The 22,529-nt window shown below is 39.0% G+C and overlaps 1 protein-coding gene across 1 annotated transcript in view; it reads left to right on the forward strand.

Annotated features, from left to right (window-relative positions):
- The first annotated feature begins 3,234 nt into the window (after positions 1-3,234).
- The window catches only part of LOC145677411 (ATP-binding cassette sub-family G member 4-like), a 35,506-nt gene continuing 16,211 nt past the window's right edge, over positions 3,235-22,529 (forward strand). The window contains exons 1-2 of the mRNA XM_081747908.1: positions 3,235-3,436; positions 21,698-21,843. Coding sequence (XP_081604034.1) covers positions 3,275-3,436; positions 21,698-21,843 — 308 coding nt within the window. The 5' untranslated portion in view covers positions 3,235-3,274. The remainder of the gene's footprint in view (positions 3,437-21,697; positions 21,844-22,529) is intronic.

Here is a 22,529-nt window from a genome sequence, read left to right on the forward strand (position 1 = left end):
ATGATTTATTACAATAAATGACCTTGAGTTAACGCACATTCAGTGACACGTTGTGGCTGGTGTAAGATATGCTGACAAACGTAAATTCTACATTCAATACTTAAAGAATACAATAAACAGTTAATAGAATTTGTATTAATTAAAGCTAGAAGTGTCAATTAGTACCATAATTTATAAGCGTTTAGGAAGTTTTATTGTTAGTCTTCGCTGACAATAAGACATAAATTTTCCAAATTCTAAAATGTAACAGAACCCAGAACAATTATGTTAGTATTAAAAAACATTATTTATATATATACAGGTACATGGATGCCCATCAAAGAAGATAAAGTGGCGCTTGATTCCTTCTCATCAACTTCCGCCAACTAAATGTTAACTTGGATTGACTTCAATCATAACTGTTTTTCTTACGGCTCATTTTTACAATGCTTTTATTGGTTATTTTTCTGTTTGTTTCTCATAGTCTAATTTTACAACTTAGATTTCAAGGATAATTTTACTTACTTAGTTTTACCAGACGCGTTCTCTTTTACCCGAGCATCTCATTCTTTTTTGGGACCTTAAAAATTGTCTGGGCGGGCTTTTACAAAAATAGGGGCATTTTTTTTTAAAGAGGTACAAACAATTGCTTCAAGTTTCGTATACGTAATTAGGGATGGCCAGAACCGGTTCCTGGTGGAACCGGTTTTTCGGATTTTTCGGATCCACGTCTGGAACCGGTTCTAAAAACCGGATCTCCAAGAACCGCGCTGGAACCGAAACTTTGTGGCCATCCCTACGCTAAATCCGAGCTGCTGGCAGGCTGTGAACAGTGTGCTAGATGAAATGGTGGAAGTGACAGATAGGCGCCCAGGCGGTGACCGCTTATCTCATTGGGCTAAACAAACTGGGTAAATGGCAAACTCATTGGCTACACAGGCAAAATGACAAACTCATTTGGCTTATCACAAACTGGTGGACCAATTTTTTTTTCTGGGGGCACAAGCGGGTCTGGGCGGGGAGGGCACAAGCGCATGATCCTCTTTGCAGTGTTTTGAAGGTGAACTTTGTGCCTCCTTTACGGGTTTTTGGCAGCTTTCGGATTCAGGTCTGGAACCGGTTTCTAAGATCGGGTTCTGGAAGCAGTTCATAAGATCCGGTTCTGGAACCGTGTTTTCTGATCCAGATCTGGAATCGGTTCCTAAGATCCGGTTATGGAACAGGTTTTTCGGATCCAGGTCAGGAACCGGTTCTGAAAACCGGATCTCCGAGAACCGGTTCCTCGGGTAACCGGTTCCGCCGGAACCGGAATTTTATTGCCATCCCTATACGTAATAAATATATAAATATAAATGAATGTATTTTCGCTATATAAATCTACACTGTTGAATCATTTAAAACTTTGAACATAATATATACCTCGTACTACATTTCATCATTCACTTTGATTAAAAATGACTCGGTTATGCCGGCTAGGCTAAAGAAGACGATGATGATGAGAAATGAATAGAATGGTGGAATGAAGAAAGTGGGTTGATACAGGAGAACCCCTCGAAACCCCACTCACACGATATTTGTCCACCACAAATCTCACTTGGCGGAAGCTGAGATCGAACCAAGTACTCCTTGCACCAGAGGTGAACGCTATACCACTCGGCTACCGTAGCCCTCACACTTTGATTAAATTTTGTCCTCTAAAGGAGGGGGTAGGGCTTCAAATGTATGCCAAAAAAAAAAAAAATAGGATGTTTCAGGAGTCCTTCAATCTAGAGACATGAAACTTGATATATAAACTCCTTAATAAAAATATTTGGTCACATATTCATACACGCTTCGGAAATTCTGTCCTTAAGGGGAGAGGAATAATTTGCATTATGTTTTTCTCGATATATAAAAATGTGAAACAAAAATCAACACACTGAGCAAAGCTATGTAATAAAAAATATATAGAAAGACAAACTCGTAACAGTTTCAATACACTATCTGTGTCTTCATCAGACTTCAAGAGAAAGAGTGAAAGTCTGAGGAAGACACGGATAGTGTGTTGAAACTGTTACGTATTTGTCTTTTTATATATATAGCCTTGCTCAGTGTGTTGTTATGTTTGGCTTGACAGTATGGAAACAAGACCTGATAAAGTTATTATAAAAATGTTATTGACGTTGTTTGGCTCATTATCTCTGAAAATGAATTTTTGAACATAATTCGCACTTAAGTTAAAGCTAGGTTGCCATGCTGCAAGAATCTTGTAACTGTAATTTAAAAATCTTGCAACCCCCTGTTTCTTCTGTATTTACTGTTTACACAGTACAACTTTCTGAAAGCAAGAAAGATATCTCCACCCATGCAGTATTGCACTCTAGTAACCAAATAGTGAACCTCCTCATTAAAAACGTTTATTTTTGCGCGCTTCCCTTCCCTTCCCTATCCAAAAGAATCCGTCATTTCGGAAGCGGCGAATTTTTTTTCCCCTTTATGTGGGTGGGAGAGCGATAGCAGGTAGCAAGCAAGACTACCCAGAAAGTTGCAGTCCTTGCAAGATTAAAAAAAAAAAAAAAAAAAAAGGGTTGTATGTCCCTTTCAAGACTATATTTACATGGAGAAATGTTGTAGGGTTGCAAGATTTGTTTAAATGGCAGCTATAAAATTCTTGTAAAGTGCTAACATTGCGTAATGTTTTAACCTTCATATACCTTATCTTCTCGTGTAAAGAAAAGATGTGTAGGTGGTATAACAAACCTTTTTGTGCAATCTAAAAATTCCCTTTTTTAAAACATCTAGAGTTTGTACTTTACACAACTTACTCTATTCACGCATTTGTTTGTCTCTTTTTATTCGTAAAATATTTTTGATGCGAGGAGTCTTTGATTCTCAGTCACGCAAATTTATTGTGGACATCACTCGTGGCTGTGGGTTTTCTCGGAAATCTTTCGTTTCCTCGCGCCTACTCATTACACTAATTACTTCATAATTTTTAATATTTATTAATCATCATTCGCTTTTAGTCGAACTGTAGGACGTGAAACCAGAAATTTAATTTCGGCCAACAGCTAGTTAAAAAAAAAAAAAAAAAAAGATAATAGTAAAAGTTTTTCCAGTTTGAAGTTGAATGGCAAAAGCTCCAAAGGAAAGAAGAATACATTTGTAATATTATTGTGCATTTCTTTTGAACCTTCAGGCGTAAAATTACAGAATTTGATTTTTAGTGATGTAACAAAATTTTGATACTGAAAAATTCAATTTGTGTACATTTTTTTTTCTTTGCAGATGTGTTGGAGCCACAGGAACAATAAATATGAACGGCCAGCCACGAAATCTTGACAATTTTCGCAAGCTTTCTTGTTACATTATGCAGGAGGATCTGGTGCAACCTCATTTAACAGTTATTGAGTCAATGAAAATAGCTGCCGATCTGAAATTAGGAAATGAATTCTCTGCCGAGCAGAAGAATACTGTGGTACGTATGAGCCAATTTGTTATCTATTAAGCAGTTAAAAAATTAAACACTTGGCAGGTATTTACCTTGTCATGTTTGCTCACGTCCTAAAGTAGCGAAACTCATGCTACACAGTACAGGGTGTCCGAGAAGTCCTTCCCTGATTACAGAAATTGATAACTCAGGCTAGAAATAAGATAGAAATATGAAACTGGTGTTGAATTGTTTACAAACTATAAAAGTTTTGGTCACATCAGTACACTCCCACATGAGCACCCTTCCACATCAGTACACTTCCACCGTGTCTGCTGAGGTTCTTGGTCGACCAGACCTCGGAAGGTCAGCAACCGACCCTGTGTTCTTGAACTTCTCATACCAGGCTTTAATGCTCTTGACATCAGGTGGAGTCCTCCCAAAAGGTGCATTTCGCCAGCCCCCCCACCTTGGAGTTTCGAAAAAAAACCTATGCCAATCGTTTGTGCTACGTTTGTGCCGGAATGTACCGCAAACATTTTCGTTTGTACCACTTCCGGTACGAAGTTATAATAGTTTTAAAGTGGGGGGCTGGGGAAACGGCAGCCCCCCCACCTTGGAATTTCGAAACGAAACCTATGGCAATCGTTTGTGCTACGTTTGTGCCGGAATGTACCGCAAAAATTTTCGTTTGTACCACTTCCGGTACGAAGTTATAAGGGTTTTAAAGTGGGGGGGCTGGGGAAACGGCAGCCCCCCACCTAGGAATTTCAAAACAAAACCTATGCCAATCGTTTGTGCTACGTTTGTGCCGGAATGTACCGCAAAAATTTTCGTTTGTACCACTTCCGGTACGAAGTTATAAGGGTTTTAAAGTGGGGGGGCTGGAGAAACGGCAGCCTCCAAACTTGGAATTTCGAAACAAAACCTATGGCAATCGTTTGTGCTACGTTTGTGCCGGAATGTACCGCAAAAATTTTCGTTTGTACCACTTCCGGTACGAAGTTATAATAGTTTTAAAGTGGGGGGATGGAGAAACGGAAGCCTCCAACCTTGGAATTTCGAAACAAAACCTATGCCAATCGTTTGTGCTACGTTTGTGCCGGAATGTACCGCAAAAATTTTCGTTTGTACCACTTCCGGTACGAAGTTATAAGGGTTTTAAAGTGGGGGGGCTGGAGAAACGGCAGCCTCCAAACTTGGAATTTCGAAACAAAACCTATGGCAATCGTTTGTGCTACGTTTGTGGCGGAATGTACCGCAAAAATTTTCGTTTGTACCACTTCCGGTACGAAGTTATAAAAGTTTAAAAGTGGGGGGCTGGAGAAACGGAAGCCTCCAACCTTGGAATTTCGAAACAAAACCTATGCCAATCGTTTGTGCTACGTTTGTGCCGGAATGTACCGCAAAAATGTTCGTTTGTACCACTTCCGGTACGAAGTTAAAAGGGTTTTAAAGTGGGGTGCCTGGAGAAATGGCAGCCTCCAACCTTGGAATTTCGAAACAAAACCTATGGCAATCGTTTGTGCTAAGTTTGTGCCGGAATTTTCCGCAAAAATTTTTGTCTGTACCACTTCCGGTACGAAGTTATAAGGGTTTTGAAGTGGGGGGTAGGGAAACGGCAGCCTTCAACCTAGGAATTTCAAAACAAAACCTATGCCAATAGTGTGTGCTACGTTTGTGCCGGAATGTGCCGCAAAAATTTTCGTTTGTACCACTTCCGGTACGAAGTTATAATAGTTTTAAAGTGGGGGGCTTGGGAAACGGCAGCACCCCACCTTGGAATTTCGAAACGAAACCTATGGCAATCGTTTGTGCTACGTTTGTGCCGGAATGTACCGCAAAAATTTTCGTTTGTACCACTTCCAGGACGAAGTTATAAGGGTCTTAAAGTGGGCGGGTGGGGGAACGGCAGCCCCCCCACCTAGAAATTTCAAAACAAAACCTATACCAATCGTTTGTGCCGGAATGTACCGCAAAAATGTTCGTTAGTACCACTTCCGGTACGAAGTTATAAGGGTTTTAAAGTGGGGGACTGGAGAAATGGCAGACTCGAACCTTGGAACTTCGAAACAAAACCTATGCCAATCGTTTGTGCTACGTTTGTGCCGGAATGTACCGCAAACATTTTCGTTTGTACCACTTCCGGTACTAAGTTTTAGGTGTTTTAATGTGGGGGCTGGGGAAACGGCAACCCCCTAACTTGGAATTTCGAAACAAAACCTATGCCAATCGTTTGTGCTACGTTTGTGCCGGAATGTACCGCAAAAATTTTCGTTTGTACCACTTCCGGTACGAAGTTATAAGGGTTTTAATGTGGGGGGCTGGAGAAACGGCAGCCTCCAAACCTGGAATTTCGAAACAAAACCTATGCCAATCGTTTGTGCTACGTTTGTGCCGGAATGTACCGCAAAAATTTTCGTTTGTACCACTTCCAGGACGAAGTTATAAGGGTCTTAAAGTGGGCGGCTGGGGAAACGGCAGGCCCCCACCTAGAAATTTCAAAACAAAACCTATGCCAATCGTTTGTGCCGGAATGTACCGCAAAAATGTTCGTTTGTACCACTTCCGGTACGAAGTTATAAGGGTTTTAATGTGGGGGGCTGGAGAAACGGCAGCCTCCAAACTTGGAATTTCGAAACAAAACCTATGCCAATCGTTTGTGCTACGTTTGTGCCGGAATGTACCGCAAAAATTTTCGTTTGTACCACTTCCGGTACGAAGTTATAAGGGTTTTAAAGTGGGGGACTGGAGAAACGGCAACCCCCTACCTTGGAATTTCGAAACAAAACCTATGCCAATCGTTTGTGCTACGTTTGTGCCGGAATATACCGCAAATATTTTCGTTTGTACCACTTCCGGTACGAAGTTATAAGTCATTTAAAGTGGGGGTGGGGGGGCTGGAGAGACGGCAGACTCCAACCTTGGAATTTCGAAACAAAACCTATGCCAATCGTTTGTGCTAAGTTTGTGCCGGAATGTACCGCAAAAATTTTCGTTTGTACCACTTCCGGTACGAAGTTATAATAGTTTTAAAGTTGGGGGCAAACTTCAGAAACATCAAATTCAATACAAATAGAGATAGAAACATTGAGTTAACGGGAATCGTTAGTGCACTTATAAGCACTAAGCACTAACGTTAGTGCTGTCATATTTTGGGATTTATTCAAGATTTTTGATGGGGGGGCCAACTTCAGAAATATCAAATTGTATACAAATAAAGGTAGAAACATAGTGTTAACAGCAATCATTAGTGCATCATTAGTGCACTTAAACGCACTAAGCACTAACGTTAGCGCTACTATATTTTGAGATTTATTCAAAAAATTTGGATGGGTGGTCAACTTCAGAAATATCAAATTCTATACAAATAGGGATAGAAACATGGGGTTAATGGCAAACGTTAGTGCATCGTTAGTGCACTTAAACGTACTAAGCACTATCGTTGGTGCTACCATATTTTGGAATTCATTCAAGATTTTCGGTGGGATGGCCAACTTCAGTAGTTTCAAATTCTATACAAATAGAGATAGGAACATAGAGTTAACGGCAATCGTTAGTGCATTGTTAGTGCACTTAAAATAGTAAACACTGACGTTAGTGCTACAATATTTTGGGATTTATTCAAGATTTTAGATGGGGGCCAACTTCAGAAATATCAAATTCTATACAAATAGAGGTAGAAACATGCAGTTAAAGACAATCGTTATTGCATCGTTAGTGCACTTAAATGCACTAAGCATTAAGGTTATCATTACCATATTTTGGGATTTATTCAAGATTTCTGGTGGGACCAACTTAAGAAATATCAAATTTCATACAAACATTTAGTGCTTTCTAGAAGCACTAACGATACACTAATGAATGGCATTAATTTTTTGTTAGTGCTTGAAGTTGACGCAAGTTCACCGTGCCCTCCAAAGATATTGTACCTGTAGCACCTACACTAATGAAGTACTAACGTTAGGGGTTGGTGCACTAAGAACCACTAACAATTGCACTAGAAGATATCATTAGTGCTTTTGAATATGGCGGAAATTTGATGCAATTAAAAATTCCCAAAAAGTGTCTTATAGGAGTTTAGTGACATGTAATTGTCCATAACTACACTAATATTGAAGGACAAACGAAACTGTTAGTGTTTTCTAGAAGCACTAACGATGCACTAACGATTGCACTAGAATAGATCATTAGTACTCTTGAATTTGACGGAAATTTGACGCAATGAAAAATTTCCCATAAATTTATTATGTGTTTCGTTACATGTAATTGGCCATAAGTAAACTAATATTGAAGTTCTAACTAAATTGTTAGTGTTTTCCAGAAGCACTACCAATGCACTAACGAATGGCACTAAGTTTTAGTTAGTGCTTGAAGTGGGGGCGCTAAGTTCACTCTGGCCTCAAAAGGTATTTTAATTGTAGCACATTTACTAATGAAGCACTAACCTTAGGTGTAGATGCGCTAAGAAGCACTAACAATGCACTAACGATCGCTCTAGAAGAGATCATTAGTGATTTTGAATTTGGCGGAAATTTGATTCAATGAAAAATTTGCCTAAATTTCTTGTGAGTCTCGTGATATGTAATTGGCCATAACTACACTAATAGTGAAGCACTAACGAAATTGTTAGTGCTTTATAGAAGCACTAACGAATTGGACTATTTTTTCCGTTAGTGCTTAAAGTGTCGGTGCAAAATTCACGCTGACTTCTCCATAGGTATTTTTTACTTGTAACACCTACACTAATGAAGCACTAACGTTAGGTGTTTGTGCTCTAAGAAGCAATTACGATGCACTAACAATTGCACTAACAGAGGTAATTAGTGCTTTTGAATGAGTTGGGAATTTGATACAATGAATAATTCCCCATGTGTTTCTTATGGGAGTTTTGAGACTTATAATTTCCATTTCTACACTAATGGTGAAACACTAACGAAACTACTTGTATCTTCTAGAAGTACTAACAATGCACTAACGTATAAAACTAATTTTTTCGTTAGTGCTTGTAGTGGGGGCTAAGTTCACGATAAATTCGAAAGTTTTCTTTCCTTGTAATATTAGTGCTTCCTAGTGCACCAACACCTAAGTTTCGTGCTTCATTAGTGTAGGTGCTACAAGTAAGAAACCTTTGCGGGCCAGCGTGAACTTGGTTCCCACTTCAAGCAGTAACGAAAAATAAGTCCATTCGTTAATGTATCGTTAGCGCTTCTGCAAAACACTCATAGTTCCGTTAATGCTTAACTATTGATGTAGATATGGTCAATTATATGCCACAAAAATCCCATAAGAGATTCATGTGGAATTTTTCATTGCGTCAAATTTCCGCCAAAATCAAAAGCACTAATGACCTCTTCTACTGAAATCGTTAGTGTTTCTTAGTGCATTAACACCTAACGTTAGTTCTTCATTAATGTAGGTCCTACAAGTAAAAAAACCTTTGGAAGCTTTCATGAACTTGGCGCCCCACTTCAACCAATAACGAAAAAATTAGAGCTGTTTTCGTTAGTGCTTCACTATTAGTGTAGTTATGGCCAGTTACATCTCAGGAAACTCACATACGAAATTTAAGGGGAGTTTTTCACTGTGTCAAATTTCTGCCAAATTAAAAAGCACTAATGATCATTTCCAGTACAATCTTTAGTGCATCGTTAGTGCTTCTTCGTGCACCAACCCCTAACGTTAGTGCTTAATTAGTGTAGGTGTTACAAGTAAAATATCTTTGGTGGTCAGCGTGAATTTGCGCCTTCTTCAAGCACTAACAAAGTAATTAGTGCATTCGTTACTGATTCCTGAAAATACTGACACTTTGTATGGAATTTGATACTTCTGAAGTTGCCCCCCACCAAAAATTTTGAATAAATTTCAAAATGTGGTAACACTAACGTTAGTGCTTAGTGCATTTAAGTGCACTAATCACGCTCTAACGATTGCCGTTAACTCCATGTTTCTACCTCTATTTGTATAAAATTTGATATTTTTGAAGTTGGCCCCCCACCAAAGATCTTGAATAAATCCCAAAATATGGTAGCACTAATGTTAGTGCTTATTGCGTTTAAGTGCACTAACGATTACCGTCAACCCCATGTTTCTACCTCTATTTGTATAGAATTTGATATTTCTGAAGTTGGCCCCCCCACCGAAAATCTTGAATAATCCCAAAATATGGTAGCACTTACGGTAGTGCTTAGTGTGTTTAAGTGCACTAACGATGCACTAACGATGCGCTAAGTTTAGTGAAAATCTGTCTGCATAAAGATGGGTGGGGGGCTAACTTCATATGAAGTAGGTCCCAAACCAAAATCTTCAATATCTCGTAAACGCTGACAGCACTAATGTTAGTTCTAAATGCACTAACGTGCACTAACGATGCATTAACGATGTGCAACGTTTGGTGTGATTTGGGAGAGGTGGGGGCCCAACTTCAGTCACGTAATTTTTTTTTGCGGTACATTCCGGTAAAAACGTACCACAAACGATTGACATAGTCTTATCTCGAAATTCCAAGATGGGGGGTTCTGGAAACGGCAGCCCCCTAGTTAAAACTGTCATACTTTTGTACTGGAAGTGATACATACAAAAATGTTTGCGATACATTCCGAAAAAAATGTTGTTAAACGATTTGCATAGGTCTCGTTTCGAAATTCCGAGGGGGCATCAAAACGGCAGCCCCGTAGCTTGAAACTCTCGTATCTTTTTACCGGAAGTGGTACAGAAAAGAGTTTAGCGAAACGTTCCTGTTAAAAAGTAGTGCAAAGAGTGGGCATAGGTTTCATTTCCAAATTACTGGATGCGGGGCTGCCGTTACCACAGCCCCTCTTGAAAACTCATATAACTTCGTACCGGAAGTGGAACAAACGAAAATTTTTGAGGTACATTCCGGCACAAACGTAGCACACACGATTGGCATAGGTTTTGTTTCGAAATTCCAAGGTTGGAGGCTGCCGTTTCTCCAGCCTTCCCCCCACTTTAAAACCCTTATAACTACGTACCGGAAGTGATACAAACGAAAATGTTTGCAGTACATTCCGGCACAAACGTAGCACACACGATTGGCATAGGTTTTGTTTCGAAATTCCAAGGTTGGAGGCTGCCGTTCCTCCAGCCCCCCCACTTTGAAACCCTTATAACTTCGTACCGGAAGTGGTACAACCGAAAATTTTTGCGGTACATTCCGGCACAAACGTAGCACAAACGATTGGCATAGCTTTTGTTTCGAAATTCCAAGTTTGGAGGCTGCCGTTTCTCCAGCCCCCCCATTTTAAAACCTTATAACTTCATACCGGAAGTGGTACAAACGAAAATTTTTGCGCTACATTCCGGCACAAACGTAGCACAAACGATTGGCATAGGTTTTGTTTTGAATTTTTAGGGGGGGGGCTGCCGTTTCCCCAGCCCCCACTTTTAAACCCTTATAACTTCGTACCGGAAGTGGTACAAACGAAAATTTTTGCGGTACATTCAGGCACAAACCTAGCACAAACGATTGACATAAATTTTGCTTTGAAATTTTTAGGTGGGTGGGCTGCCGTTTCCCCAGCCCGCCACTTCAAAACCCTTACAATTTCGTACCGGAAGTGGTACAAACGAAAATTTTTGCGGTACATTCCGGCACAAACGTAGCGCAAACGATTAGCATAGTTTTTGTTTCGAAATTCCAAGGTTGCAGGCTTCCATTTCTGCAGCCCCTCCACTTGAAAACGATTATAACTTCGTACCGGAAGTGGTACAACCGAAAATTTTTGCGGCACATTTTGGCACAAACGTAGCACAAACGATTGGCATAGATTTTGTTTTGAAATTCCTAGGTTGGAGGCTGTCGTTTCCCCAGTCCCCCACTTTAAAACTATTATAACTTCGTACCGGAAGTGGTACAACCGAAAATTTTTACGGTACATTCCGGCACAAACGTAGCACAAACGATTGGCATAGGTTTTGTTTTGAAATTCCTAGGTTGGAGGCTGCCGTTTCCCTAGCCCCCCACTTCAAAACCCTTATAACTTCGTACCGGAAGTGGTACAGACAAAAATTTTTGCGGTATATTCCGGCACAAACGTAGCACAAACGATTGCCATAGATTTTGTTTCGAAATTCCAAGGTTGGAGGCTGCCGTTTCTCCAGCCTTCCCCCCACTTTAAAACCCTTATAACTACGTACCGGAAGTGGTACAAACGAAAATGTTTGCGGTACATTCCGGCACAAACGTAGCACACACGATTGGCATAGGTTTTCTTTCGAAATTCCAAGGTTGGAGGCTGCCGTTTCTCCAGCCCCCCCACTTTGAAACCCTTATAACTTCGTACCGGAAGTGGTACAACCGAAAATTTTTGCGGTACATTCCGGCACAAACGTAGCACAAACGATTGGCATAGCTTTTGTTTCGAAATTCCAAGTTTGGAGGCTGCCGTTTCTCCAGCCCCCCCATTTTAAAACCTTATAACTTCATACCGGAAGTGGTACAAACGAAAATTTTTGCGGTACATTCCGGCACAAACGTAGCACAAACGATTGGCATAGGTTTTGTTTTGAATTTTTAGGGGGGGGGCTGCCGTTTCCCCAGCCCCCACTTTTAAACCCTTATAACTTCGTACCGGATGTGGTACAAGCGAAAAATTTTTGCGGTACATTCAGGCACAAACCTAGCACAAACGATTGACATACATTTTGCTTTGAAATTTTTAGGTGGGGGGCTGCCGTTTCCCCAGCCCGCCACTTCAAAACCCTTACAATTGCGTACCGGAAGTGGTACAAACGAAAATTTTTGCGGTACATTCCGGCACAAACGTAGCACAAACGAATGCCATAGTTTTTGTTTCGAAATTCCAAGGTTGCAGGCTTCCATTTCTGCAGCCCCTCCACTTGAAAACGATTATAACTTCGTACCGGAAGTGGTACAACCGAAAATTTTTGCGGCACATTTTGGCACAAACGTAGCACAAACGATTGGCATAGATTTTGTTTTGAAATTCCTAGGTTGGAGGCTGTCGTTTCCCCAGTCCCCCACTTTAAAACTATTATAACTTCGTACCGGAAGTGGTACAACCGAAAATTTTTACGGTACATTCGGGCACAAACGTAGCACAAACGATTGGCATAGGTTTTGTTTTGAAATTCCTAGGTTGGAGGCTGCCGTTTCCCTAGCCCCCCACTTCAAAACCCTTATAACTTCGTACCGGAAGTGGTACAGACAAAAATTTTTGCGGTATATTCCGGCACAAACGTAGCACAAACGATTGCCATAGGTCTTGTTTCGAAATTCCAAGTTTGGAGGCTGCCGCTTCTCCAGCCCCCCACTTTAAAACCCTTATAACTTCGTACCGGAAGTGGTACAAACGAAAATTTTTGCGGTACATTCCGGCACAAACGTAGCACAAACGATTGGCATAGTTTTTGTTTCGAAATTCCAAGTTTTGAGGCTGCCGTTTCTCCAGCCCCCCCACTTTAAAACCCTTATAACTTCGTACCGGAAGTGGTACAAACGAAAATGTTTACGGTACATTCCGGCACAAACGTAGCACAAACGATTGCCATAGGTTTTGTTTCGAAATTCCAAGTTTGGAGGCTGCCATTTCTCCAGTCCCCCCACTTTAAAACCCTTATAACTTCGTACCGGAAGTGGTACAAACGAAAATTTTTGCGGTACATTCCGGCACAAACGTAGCAAAAACGATTGGCATAGGTTTTGTTTTGAAATTCCTAGGTGGGGGGGCTGCCGTTTCGCCAGCCCCCCCACTTTAAAACCCTTATAACTTCGTACCGGAAGTGGTACAAACGAAAATTTTTGCGGTACATTCCGGCACAAACGTAGCACAAACGATTGCCATAGGTTTCGTTTCGAAATTCCAAGGTGGGGGGGCTGCCGTTTCCCCAGCCCCCCCACTTTAAAACTATTATAACTTCGTACCGGAAGTGGTACAAACGAAAATTTTTGCGGTACATTCCGGCACAAACGTAGCACAAACGATTGGCATAGGTTTTTTTCGAAACTCCAAGGTGGGGGGGCTGGCGAAATGCACCTCCTCCCAAATGTTGTCTGGAACTGTCTCTGCACCGTGGTTGGTGATCGTGTCTCATGGTACCACAGGACACACTGTGCCTTCTCCTGGTTGGTTGGCATGGCTTCTTGGGCTTCTTACTTACGTACTACAAACCTAAAACAAAAAAAATTGAGACTTGGTAAAACAGAACAAACCTAACACAGACAAAAACTTTTATAGTTTGTAAACAATTCAACACCAGTTTCATATTTCTATCTTATTTCTAGCCTGAGTTATCAATTTCTGTAATCAGGGAAGAACTTCTCGGACACCCTGTATAATCTTCAGTTCTTGTCGTTGAATCTCTCTCAACGAAGTGTGAATTATTTTTTGTGTAACTTCTTTTCGTACTTTCATTTATGTTTTTGAAGCAAAATAGTTACTCTATTTAAAGTTTTCAGTATGAAGTCTTTGGAGTCTTCCTGTTGTCCAACTGTATGACACGAACTTTTCAACTCAGATTTGCTTCATATTTTTTTTCTAATTTTAATTGCTTTTGATTAAATTTAAGTGTATTATTACAAAAAGGAGAACAATACGATAACACAGAAGCTGTAAATATGACTGACTTTTGTGACATTCACTATAGTCATGGGAGTGGTAGTGTCGTCTCGTTTTTTGTGTTCATGGTAGCTTCGGACATGTTCCAGTGTCTTATTTTCGTTGTGTTACATTGACAAGGAATGGCAGTCTTATTTCTGAATTCTGATGAAGAATCTGTATTGTCGAACTTTAGTTGGTTCAGTGTCACTTGCTATCACTGTTGTTCGTCAAGACGAAGCATTTGATAGACTTTCTGCGGCGTTCCCATTTCAGCAAAATATTGGTGTTATTTATGGATGAGGTGATCTCCGGATGTATCTCCAGAAGTTAGGCATATCTTTGGACATCTCTGAGCAATAGAAGATCCAGGTCCTCGCGGATTTCGGCTGTGGATGTATCCATAGTGTTTGGTATATACAAAAAACGGTTGGGGGGAGCTTTCCGAGTTCTAATCCTTCCCTTTCAACAAAATGATATGTGACGAACATTTACCATATTACGATATAAAAAAAAAATCTGAAAATGAACCTCCCTTGATTAAATTCTATGTACGTCACTGATTCTGAGTGTGTCCTGTGAATGGGGCCCGTGCGGCTTTGAGACGACTTGAAGATGTCTCAGATCTTAGACGGACAGAGCCACATGCTGTTTGTATGGGTGTGCATGTGCATGCAGAACTATGAATGATTCAAGTCGCAGTATGTCATAATTTTCCCACTCAATACTTGTTAATAACCTCTGAGTTATGATCCCAAAGCAATTCGATATTCCTCACATTTTGAATAGCATCACAGAATAACGTGCTAAAAGCATCTGTATTGTAAGTGTGAAGGAAAAACTGTTAATTATATTTATAATTCATTAGTCAAGAAAAAGAATTTTTACATTCTTCCCAAAATGAATTTTGTTTCGTTGTCAAGTTCATCCTGCTACAAAAGCCTGCAAAAGTCCTTGGAGAGTGCGTTGTGTAAATGTACTTTGTGAAATAGTATTCGAAGACCGTTTACCTCTTAGTTCACGCCTACAACTGTCAAGGCAAAACCATTATTTGATGTTTGCAATATTCAGATGCTTTACGACATGCAAATTCATGTACTTAATGGGAACATTGCACTTTCTGCATCATATCTTTACTTATCGTATTTGATCCTGTCTTGTGCTTCGTGGTGATATATTGTACTTGCTTTTTTTTATTTTTTAACGAAATCTCATGTTTATTTTACCTTTAAAAGTGTTTGCAAAAGTCATGTTCAGAAACAAGAAACTGAATGTGTTGTTTTGATGTTTTTTTGTTTTTTTTTAACGCTTCCAAGAAAGAAAAATAAAGTATATACAGACTCCATTTTATTGTGTAAAAGTTTCGCAAGAGGCGAAAAAGGAAGGGAGAGTAAGTTATATACCTGTATGCATTTTTCTCACCTTGACTTATGCATTTGTAGATACTATTAAATGTATTTTACAATCCTCAGCAAATTACTAAACGTATATTTTTGAAAGTTATTGACAACATCGCTATCTTAAATCTTCACTTTTTTAAATTCTTTTACTTTCGAGTGACGATAGGAGAAAAACAACATGGTTATCGTGAAAAAAAAATCAAATTCGAGGCTTGAACGGATTTACACTTTCATGACCTCTACGTCCCATGCAAAAAAAAAAAGAGATTTTCTTTTTAAAGATGAATGTGTGTATGTTCATCGGTATATAGACTGACATAGAGGTCATATCGCTCAATGTAAACCATTAAAAAAAAAAAATAGGGCTTTTACAAGATTTTCCAAACCTCGAATTTTCTTCCTGTTCCCAGACATAGAGTAGTTTACTGTAAAGTGAAAATGAAAATTTGCAATTTTCTCGATAACGGCTCTAACAATTTTGTCTATATTTCATAGGGATGGTCAATTCCGGAATTCTTACTCTCCGGAATACGGAAAGAATAATTGAATAATTCCGGATTTCGGAAAAATTTCGGAATTCGAAAAAATCCGGAATTTTTCAAAATTCCAGACTTTTTCCGAAATCCAGAAAGATAAGTTTTGGCTATTCCTGATATTTCGTAAATCAATATTCCATTAATAACTCTATATGTAATATAATGTAAGTTGTTTTTCTACGAAAAAGTCAGAAGGAATAGTTTGCTCTTAGTGGTAAGTTCATTTTTGGGGGTGATTTTCTGAAAAATAACTCAAGATATTTTGTTCAAAGTTCATAAATAAATGTTTCATTATCAACACTATAATATGGCGTAAGTCATTTCTTTGAAAAATAAAAGATGGTGGAGTTTATTTGAGGGGGATTATTTTTCTCTTGTCCTAAACATATCAGGCGCTTTTGTTCTTTATTGAACAGCACCGAAATGCATACAAACTTCAATGCTGTCCTACCGAGAATCGACTCCGCAATCGATAAAAACGGCACGCGTTCTAGCTACGATTTTTTATTTTCAAATTCATGCCAAATAAGATGTTTGTCTCCATGGCCGTCTACGTAAACACATGAACTTTAAGAACAGTTAAATCAGTTAAATATTTTCCCATGCTTTTGTAGAGAAACTCGAAGCTCCAGTGGGTTTCACCTTTTGATTGTCAGCTTGACACCTTCGACTAGGATGGCGAGACATCCCGTATTTAACGGGATTGTCCTTTTTTTTTCAGAAAATTGTCCGGTGACCCGAGAAAAGCGCAAACGAGACGCGAAGTATCCTCTTTCCGAAAAAAAAGAAACTCAGCATTCCGGTTTTAGCTAGTAGTTATTATAGCTTTTGTGTGTTCTTAAACCCTATAGTTCAGTCTTTGTTTTGAAAAGATTTCGAATGTTTGTAAAATAGTTCCACATTTCTCGAACGGGTTGCTCTCGAACGGTTTTTCAATATTCGATAACCTTCCACAGATCGATAATCGAAAGTTATACATAGACCATAGATTCGCTAGCTGGATTACCGCATTATAGCTATCTATTTGCCGAGCGTCTTGTTGTTTTTTCCCTCCTAAATCTGGTCACCGTAACTTAGACCGCAGCCAACAGATCAAGTGAAGAAAGGGGGGAGGCTCCTTCATTTCATATTTAATTAATTTTCATTTGATTCGATTTTCAGTTTAGTGTTCCTTTCAGCAGCGAGGCTATATGAGATGTAGATCTACAGATTATCATAGGATTTGAACCACATGATCTCCCACTGGGAATCGAACCCAGGCCTCCCACGCCAAGACGCGTACAATATCCGCTTAGTTATAGGGAATCTCATATATTTAATTAATAATACTACAATGTGTAAATTGTTAGAAAAAATAAGAGGACGAGATACTAAAAATATACAACGGGTCTTCAGTTGAGCTGCTGTGGCTCAGTGTTAGAGCGTTCTCCTCTGGTGTATGGGGTTTTTTGGTTGGATCTCAGCCAAGTGAGCTTTGTGCTGGACAAACACCATGTGCGTGGGTTTTCTCGGGGTTATTCCATTTGCTCCCACTCTCTTCATTACACTATTTCATTCATTTCTCATCATCATCGTCTCCTTTAGCCTAGCCGGCATAATCGTGGGACGTAAAACTCAAAGATTTCATTTTACGAGTCTTCATTCTTCTGTATTTATATTTTGATGAAGAAAAGGAAATTCTTTGACATTGAAAGCAATTAGTTCTGCACTACTGACATCATTGTGAGCCAGCAAGATTCTTCTGTTATGAAGTTTATTTTTAAAAAAATAAGCTGTGAATAATGGCTTTACCTTATATCTTTCTAAAGATGAGTCCATGATATTTGTGCCAATAATATCTTTTTCCTTTGCCTCACGGACGGACACACGAACAGAATAATTACAGTAACCAAACTCCTTAAATATGTATAACTCTCTCTACTCTAAAGCATTTGTGATGAGAAGATTAATCTGAAGAATTCTCCTTTCCCAAACACTTTCTTTCAAATAACATGCACTACGAAATCATTCTTATATGGCATAGAGTCCCATGGGAAACAGAACTTGAATCACACAAAGCTGCAGTACGAACTAGTATTCTGATATATTGGATCAATTAGGTTTTCATACTTGTAAGCAAAGGACACTTCCTCATGTCTTCCTCATATTATACAGGGTTTTCATAAAGTCTGGACGGATTTAATTTGCTTATAATTTTCATAAAAATGCTCATAATGAAATCAAATAAAGTGCAAACGGTAGCGGAAGGATTAAATTTTTAGTTGGCAACACTGTTAGATAAGCGGCAACTCTGAACACATTGAGAGAGGGAGAGGGAGGGCAAGGGTCAGTTTCTTACCAAATTCCATCCATTGTTGTTTTCATTGTTGTTTCAATGTTGACTGTTAAAAGTAAGTTGTAAGCTGTATTGGTGTGTGTGTCTTTTAAAGAAATAAATAAATGAAAAACTCCTCTGAGAAGACTAATTTTTTTACCGTATCAAAGATGGCGTCGGTGAAAGAAAAAGCGCAATGTGTTCTGTGGTACGCGAGCTAAAATCACCAATTTTGGTGTGTCGAAAGTTCACCAAAGAGTTCAAAAAGCCGGCACCGACTGAGAGTGCAATCCGAAAGTGGCATGCTAAGTTCTTGGAGACAGGAAGCGTCCTGGTTTGGAGGACTTGAAGGACAAAATCAGGGAGTCTGTGGCTGGCATTTCGGATCAAACACGGCGGAACGAGGTGAGTGGATTCCAGCGCCGCCTACGCGAATGTGTGAACGTAAATGGCGCCCAGTTGGAGGTGTGGCGGTGAATGAACTGAGCTGGTGCAGATTACAGGTAAAAATTTAATCCTTCCGCTACCGTTTGCACTTTATTTGATTTCAATATGAGCATTTTTATGTAAATTATAAGCGAATTAAATCCGTCCATACTTTATGAAAACCCTGTATACTCGTGTATTACATATTGCTCTATTATTATTATTATTTTTAAATAGTTAATTAAAAGAAGTCTGACGTTGGCACAAATAAACATTTAAAAACTAGGTAAAAGGTTATATGTTTATAGTATACGTAAGTGAGTGTTTACTGAATTATTTTCTTATCTTTTGAAAATAAAACATAATTACGCAATTATTTCATCAACAACGAACTCAATCAGCATCTATGAGTGTACGAAATTAGTAGGAAAGGAAAAGAGGGAATGATTCATTAAACAACTGTGATAAGAGCGTGATGTAACTCATCTGTGATAATACTGCTGGTAATAAAGAGAACAGTGTCATTGTCCTACATAATCTCAACCGTGTAACTGTTTCATTCGTTCAGTAGGGTTATTTTTCGAGAGCGATAAGTACTTTCATACTGTAAGATCATAATAAAAACAGTGTCCACTGATGACGGAGTGACTAACGTGCATGTTTTCGGCGAGCGTGGTCCAAGGTTCGATTCGGATATAGCTTCGAGTTGTGGTTCTAAATCCAGTTTAAAACACTCGTGTCATATACAGAGGTTATTTCCGATCTATGGTGACGATTGCAACCTGTACTTACTTTTACCTTAAGAGAAACCATGTCGCCACCATCGATAGTGCTCTGTTTCGTGGCCCTGCAGCTGCGTAATTGCCCGACAGCGAAGTTTACACTGTAGGAGATTGGCACGCAGTGCAGTCATGTCAAGCCTCAACCACTCTTTCTGACAGGCTTTCCATAGCCCTTTAACGGTGTGGGGTCTCCTTTGAGACAAGGCTCTTTTCAGAAGCTCGAGGGAGCAAAAGAACATCGGTGACGCATCAGGGGACTTCACGTCTGTGAATAGAATGACACGTATGCCAGTTTCTGGTGTCGTTTGTTGGAGGAGGAGCTGGATTGAGCGAGATATGTGACTTAATGCTTTGTCTTGATGCACCCCCACACGGTTCTTGTCTCTTTCGTAGAGATGGGGAATGTCATGGCGATAAACGGGTGTCAGGACGTTAGTTTGATAATATTCCGAATTCACCTTCGTATTTTTGGCTACAGGATGTATGGTCAGCTTGCCTGGTACCAGTATCCAGCAATGATCATGAAACCTATGCCAAAACTTTCCTTACATTCATTGAACCATCTTTGAAAATCCATCGCACCTGTCGATGTTAAAAAAAATGCACGTGGCTTGTTCATGGATTCTTCTTCTTCTTCTTCTTCTTCTTCTTATTATTATTATTATTATTATTATTATTATTATTATTATTATTATTATTATTATTATTATTATTATTATTATTATTTATTCTCACTTTTGGCAGATCCTGGGATTAATGAAGCTTTTTTTTTTTTTGTATTGATTTATTTAGGTTTAAGCTTGGAAATATTTCTTCGACATTTCTCGATCTCCAGCTTTCTCTTTTAACTCCCAATATTTTTCTTGTATGCTTCAAATCATCGATCAGTTGTATTCTTCTTCCTATTTCTCGCTTTTCTTCCATCTTTTCTTTTATGGCGGTATGAAGAAGACAATTTCTTAGCAAGATGTGTCCAATCTAATTGCCCTTCCTAAAAAGCATCCTCTTCTCTTCTATCCGTTCTAGAACATTTTCATTTGTTGCTCTCTGTCCATTTTATCTTCTCCATCTTCCCCAATACCGCATTTCGAAACGCTCTAAATATTTTTTTTCTCTAACGTGCTTAATGTCCAAGTTTCTCAATCATTCAGTACAATACTCCATATATAGCAGCACTTGACTAACTTCTTCTTTAGTCCAATATTAAGCCTGCAAGTTAAGACTGATCTTTTCTTATTAAATGCTTCTTTAGCTTATGGCAATTCTTGATCTGATCTTTTTGACCTGGTCCAGTAGGGTCTAAGTGTCTTTCGTCAAATTACTTCCCAGATACTTGAAATGATCAACCTTTTCAAGTTTTCTTTGTTCTACTCTGACTTGTAAGGGAGAATTTCTCCGGGATATTCTCATTACTTTAGATTTTTTCCATGTTAATTTGCATTGCATATAGTTTTGCAGTATCAACTATTTGTTCATCATCTCCTGTAGTCCTTTTTCGGTTTAACTATAATAACCGTATCATCTGCATACTTGATCTTGTTAATGATCTGACTCTCAATCTTGAAATCTCCAATTCCCATTAATGCTTACTTTATTAAACATTCACTGTAAATGTTGAATAATTGTGGCGACATACTACGTCCTTCTGACTCCTCTTCCAATCTCCACACTATTAGTTTCTCCTTCATTCAAACGCAACTTCACTCTTTGTCCTATGCACAGATTGCGAATGAGTTGTCGGTCTTTCCAGTTGAGCTTACTTTTCTTTCAGTATTTTCAAAAGTTTGGTCCATGGATGCAGGACAAAAATTAATTAATGTATTCTTTGCGCTCGCATCTATTTTGATGTATCTGTCTTTGTCTTTGATGAAGTATTATTATTATTTCTACAGTTATATATTGTGACGATTTAATTGTAACCGAAGCTGTAGACCAAAGCCCTTGAATAATTGCATAAATATGGTATAGAGTTTGGGGTGGTTGATGGGCATACACATCACACGCAAAAAAGGCAAATTTTTACCAAATAGGACTTCAAGAACGATTTTAAACTCGGGCGTTGCAAATAAATAATAAAATTGTAACATAATTTAATTCATTTCTATTGTTTCGATAAAAAGATTTCCTAATTTGAGTAATATATTTCATTAACATAGCAACTGTTAGATCGAACATCTGTCTAATTTGTCTTCCTATTGCTCCTTCCGTTGTTTCAACCCTGAAAGTTAGTCAAACTAGTTCGACTCAGTTAATTTGAAGTCTTGATTATTGCAGGTGGATGAGATACTGGAGATCCTTCGTCTTTCCAAATGTCGAAATACCAAGACGAACTGTGTGTCAGGGGGAGAGCGGAAGAGACTGTCTATTGCTCTGGAACTGGTGAACAATCCTCCAGTAATCTTTCTGGATGAACCCACAACGTAAGTAGAAATTTTGTCAATATAGCCTATTTTGCATGGCCTATATATTTTTTTATAATTGTAGTAGTATAGTGTTAAATATAATACTTTAGAACTGCAGATAATTTTTATTTTTACCCAGCTCTCCTTCGATAAAAGTGAGAGAAAGCCTATTTTGTGTTAAAAGACGCATATTTTTAGGTATTTCCTTTTAACCTTCTTCAGTGTTTCTTCCAGACATACTTTAGGTAAGTTTGTGATCTCCCGGAACTGAGATAAATTAAATTATGATTGTTTTCCATTGCAAAGTGGTGTTTCAGTGCAGTTGCTTCCACGGATATTTTTTGCTCTAAGAAAACCTTCCATGTTGAATGGTCCCACTTAATAGCAACATAGTTCTTTCTAAAAGATATAAAATTTGTACACTTTTCATATAGATGTCGACATTCCGTGCGTGCCACTTATGAATTGTCCTGGTTTGGGTACAAAACGTCGCGGCCGAAATCTCTCAGCTTCAACCTTGTATACCAATTTTGGGTGACCAAAACCTCGCAGGCCAAAATCTGGCCTGGCCAAAACTTCGAGAACCAAAATCTCGCTCGACTGAAACTTCGCAGGCCAAAATCTAACTTGGCCAGAACTTCACGAGTCCAGATCTCATCTAGGACAAAACCTAGCCGGTCGAAATTTCGTCATAGCGATTTCTT

This window comes from Thermobia domestica, unplaced genomic scaffold (assembly GCF_964235325.1).
Source record: "Thermobia domestica unplaced genomic scaffold, izTheDome1.hap1.1 HAP1_SCAFFOLD_848, whole genome shotgun sequence".
NCBI lineage: Eukaryota > Metazoa > Arthropoda > Insecta > Zygentoma > Lepismatidae > Thermobia > Thermobia domestica.